This window comes from Thamnophis sirtalis, unplaced genomic scaffold (assembly GCF_051295495.1).
Source record: "Thamnophis sirtalis isolate CommonGarterSnake01/CBP01778 unplaced genomic scaffold, rThaSir2_p1.2 scaffold_2, whole genome shotgun sequence".
NCBI classification, from domain to species: domain Eukaryota; kingdom Metazoa; phylum Chordata; class Lepidosauria; order Squamata; family Natricidae; genus Thamnophis; species Thamnophis sirtalis.
Window position 1 is genome coordinate 177,164,113 of NW_028261382.1, and position 4,253 is coordinate 177,168,365.

Below are 4,253 nucleotides of genomic sequence, written 5' to 3' on the forward strand. Positions count from 1 at the left end.
AAAAGCTCTTAAACAGGAAGGTCATAGGGGGTGAGGTGTGGAATGAGACTTTATTTGCTAACTTTCCAAAAGTTTAGATGGTCTTTGATTTAACTGAAGCGTAAGTATCAAGGATGGTTATAAACTGGTAGAGGATTATTGTCTAGTGAAAGACTGGATGTTTAGCTGCGCCTCTTGGATGCTCAGATAAGTACAAAACTTTACCATCTCAACAATGAGGATTACACTCATTTAACAACCGATTCTCTGCCCTAACGATTTCTTCCAACAACCAGTTCACCAAACTGCTCAGAAAGTTAACAACCAGGTCTCCCGAAGTGGTGTGAACTGGCTGAATCCCACCACTGATTACACTCCCTCCCCCACAAAAGTAAAATAATTTTTGGTTGTTGTTCCTGAGGCAAAAGTAGTTTCTCTCCACAACTGGGGAGGAGGGAATAATTGTATTACTACAACCAATAATAATAGCAATCGGCATTGACAAAGTCAATTGTAAAATGTAGCTTTACTTCAAAGAGCCTGCATGTGTGACAATACCTTTAATACCATCAAATAACAACATCTGCCTATACTAGATCCTTGGGAAGGATCAGAGAGGTAGATAACAGCACCAAATTCAGTCTAAACATCCAGCTGTCAAATGCATCAGAATAATATAATAGTATAACAACAAACCATTTTCCAGAAGTTGTTTCCTCAGTCATACTGGTTGTAAGTTCATATTGATGAAGAGGTATCAAAGGTGAATTAGTTTGTGTTCTAAAACCAACGATAAATACTTAATTTTTACCACATCTGCTCGGTGTTTAAAGCCACACTTTTATTGTTGCCTTTCATTGATGCAATCCTTTTGACGTGATTTTTAACAATTTTACACTTTTCATCCTCCTTTCAGTAAAAGGATAAGAAATAAGGCTATGCCTGAGTGCCCCACACATGGGTTTTTCTTGCCCAAACAGACATTTAGACATTTGTACATTTTCAGTGCAATTCATTTTATATATTTAATGACACAATTTTAACGGCACGTTATCTAGACTACTTAATAGAAAATTATTTCAATTGCGTAAGAAATTAAATGCATACAGTACATACCAAATAGATCCCTTATTGTCCTATTCAAAACCATGAAATCCTTTCAAAGTACTGTTCCCAATTTCCCAGAGCAGATCCACCCCAACAATGGATTCCAGCTGAGTTACATTTTATCTTCACTGGGTCTATTATCTTAAGAACAAGATGCAAGATGCGTTTTTTTTAAACAATCGTTTGAGCAAAATGTGACATAAAGCACAATTCTCTAATAAAGTCTCATTTGATTTAACCATATACATACAAGTCCAAGACAATGCTAGCTCCCAAATTTTAAATATAAATAGCTGAGGAAAGTGAAGGACTTAGTTGTGTGCAATACTTTTCTTCCTATTCCCCAACACAGTTGAATTATTCTCTCTCATCATTCTGAAAATATGTGGGCATTTTGCATCCCTGGCAGCTTGCCGAGTCGTTGCTAAACACCTCTAACATCGCTTCAGCCTTGAAATGATTACATATGTGGTTTGTGAGCTTACGAACAGAAGCAAACATTCATGTACCAGGTACTGTTCAAAATATATTTCTTGTGGCAAGTGAAGCCAGATGCTCTGCAGAACGAGAGGAGACATCAATTTCTGAGGCAATTGCCTTTCTGCAACAGCTTCTTCAGAGGCATTCAATATTTCCCTGAGAAATCGCACGACTCTCTCAGGCTACAGCAGCACATGATCTCTCTGAAGGTTTTCCTCAGCTCTTGGCTTCGGAAAGCGTAGATAAGCGGATCGATGATGGAGTTGCACATGATTAGGATGAGGTACAGGTGAAAGTGGGACATGAAGCAGATGCAGTAGGGATTGTGAGGGCATGAAATGTAGAAGAGCAAGTGGAGGAAGAGGGGGGCCCAGCACACCACGAAGACCCCGATCAAGATGGTCAGGGTGATGGCGCCCTTCATGTTGGCCCCTTGCCGAATTGAGCCGGTGCCTGGGAGAATCGCAATCTTTTTCATGTGCAGGCGGGCTAACATGAACATGTGGACGTAGAGAGATGCCATGAGGACTAGCATGGTGAAGAACATGGCGATGAGGCAAATGATGACAACGCTGCTGTCGGAATAAATGATGAACAGGACCCCTGAGACTGTGCAGGCGGCCCAGATGCAGGTGATGATGATACCGACACGCCTCCCTGTCATGATGTTGTGATACTGGAGCGCATAGAAGATTGTGAAATACCTGTCCACGGCTATGGAAAGCAGACTGCAAATGGAGGCCAGCAGAGAGCTGCAAATCACTGAGTCAATGATATTGTCGATGCTAACGGTAAAACTGTGTGTGTCGACTTCCGTGTTGTTCAGCCAGGTGATGACGATGGTTTCTGACCCATTCGAGATGCTCACCAGCAAGTCGGCCACCGCTAAGCTGCAGATGAAAAAGTACATCGGGGAGTGCAAATTCTTGTTCTTGGCTATAGCGGCGATCACCAGCACGTTCTCCAGCAAACTCACAAAGCCCAAGATCACAAATACTTCTGGCGAGACAAAGAGTTGCTCATAACACCCTTCTGAAGAGTAGCCTTTTTCCATCGACCTATTCGGGTCACCGTGATGGTGTCCGTGGCTGTGGTTCCACGCATGAAGAGGCCGATGGGCTCCATAACGGTAAGTGAAATTCATCCTCACAAGGTCTTCAACCTTCCTTGGGCAACTTTGCGGCTTGCAAATTAATTCCACGCCTTCCAAATGTCCCTCTTTGACTGGCACCCTGGGATTTTCAGCGGCTAGGGATTCCTACGCGCCATTCCAAGAAGCAGAAAGTGAACGTCAAGGGGGGGAAAAAAAAACCAGGTTCGATATGCAATAAATAAATAAAATAAAAAACCAGTCAAGTCTTTGACAATTAATGTTTGCTTTGCCAGTTCCACAAGTGCCTGTATTCACCGGTATGAGGCAGCTGAAGGTGGATTTCTTTCTTCCCAGAGCCTCAATCTGTAAAACTAAAGCTGCTGCTAGTGCAGCTGCTGCTGGGCATTTGAAACAATTATTTCAGAACAAAAATACTACTCAGCTATCTAGGCAATGCTTGCCCTCCTGCCTGCTTTCTGCTGCTTCTTATACGGCGATGGGATGGAAAGGTAGTTAGAGGCAGCTCTTCCCCACCCCTTCAGTTTAGCCATCAGCCAATGGGGAGGAAGGGAAGAGGGAGGGCGGGAGGCACTGAATTCATTTCAGTTTTCTGCATCTCTTGGAGAAGGGCTTCCAAGATGATATGCGTAATTACTGAAAGATACAAAGGGCTCGAAAGCGGCACAGCCAGTGGCAGGTTCCTTTTCCTTGTGCAGATGTTGTGATTGATGATGGCAAGCATAATTGGGAATCCCTTCTAGCCTGAAAGCAGGACGAGTGGGATGCAGAAAAGTGGGGGGGGAAACCTACTTTACAGCAATGGAACTAAAGAACAATAGTTTCTGCGGAGACAGTAAGTGATCATGAATGGAGATTGTGGGTTCAATCAGCCCACCCGTCGAGGAAGGAACAGAGGAGCAACATTGTCTTGGCATCCTCAGCAGACCAAGTTCAGTGTTTGTGCTTTGCACTAATGCGTAAGTTACTTGCACACTGTAACCTGTAAGCAAAAACGTGAAACCAAGAGAAACGTGCTTTAGGATGAGAGTGGATGAAGCAAAGTACAAATCAATCAATGCTAGCATTTGAAATGAATGTGGCCCCTAATTATTCTATTTCTCTTAATAAAGCTCCTTAATTATATAAATGTGGGGTTTTTCCCCCCTTTTTCTCCTAGGAATCTGTCTAATGGAACGAGAGTAAAATACTTCATTATACATTTTATTCACATGGAAAAAGCATTGGTTTCAGTTGTCCATGAAGGCGGGAAGGGGGGGGAACAGAACAGTGAAAATACCCTAATATTTTATTTATCTAAATGGCAGACTAGGTTTCTCTCATTCCAAACCATTTAAATTATACATATCAGATTGGAAGAATTATTTTAAATTTCTCAGGAATATGATAACAGAGGGAGATTTTTGTTTGTTTGTTTGTTTCTTTGAAGGAGACGGGGGCTTTCCTAAATTCAGATTGTCTTTCTTCTGAATAAGTGCAGTCGGTGGAATTGCTGTGAACATTGATGCCATTTCCTTCCGAGATCTATTTCTATGTTTCTGAATAGAGACAGATACGAAGAGAATCATGAAAAAAA

General features: G+C 42.1%; 1 protein-coding gene across 1 annotated transcript; it reads right to left on the reverse strand.

The window, feature by feature from the left end:
* Positions 1 to 808: 808 nt before the first annotated feature.
* On the reverse strand, positions 809 to 3,115 carry MC4R (melanocortin 4 receptor). Its single transcript, XM_014059396.2, has one exon. It carries the CDS (start codon positions 2,708 to 2,710, stop codon positions 1,712 to 1,714), a length of 999 nt encoding a protein of 332 aa, XP_013914871.2. The 5' UTR covers positions 2,711 to 3,115; the 3' UTR covers positions 809 to 1,711.
* Between the last annotated feature and the right edge of the window lie 1,138 nt (positions 3,116 to 4,253).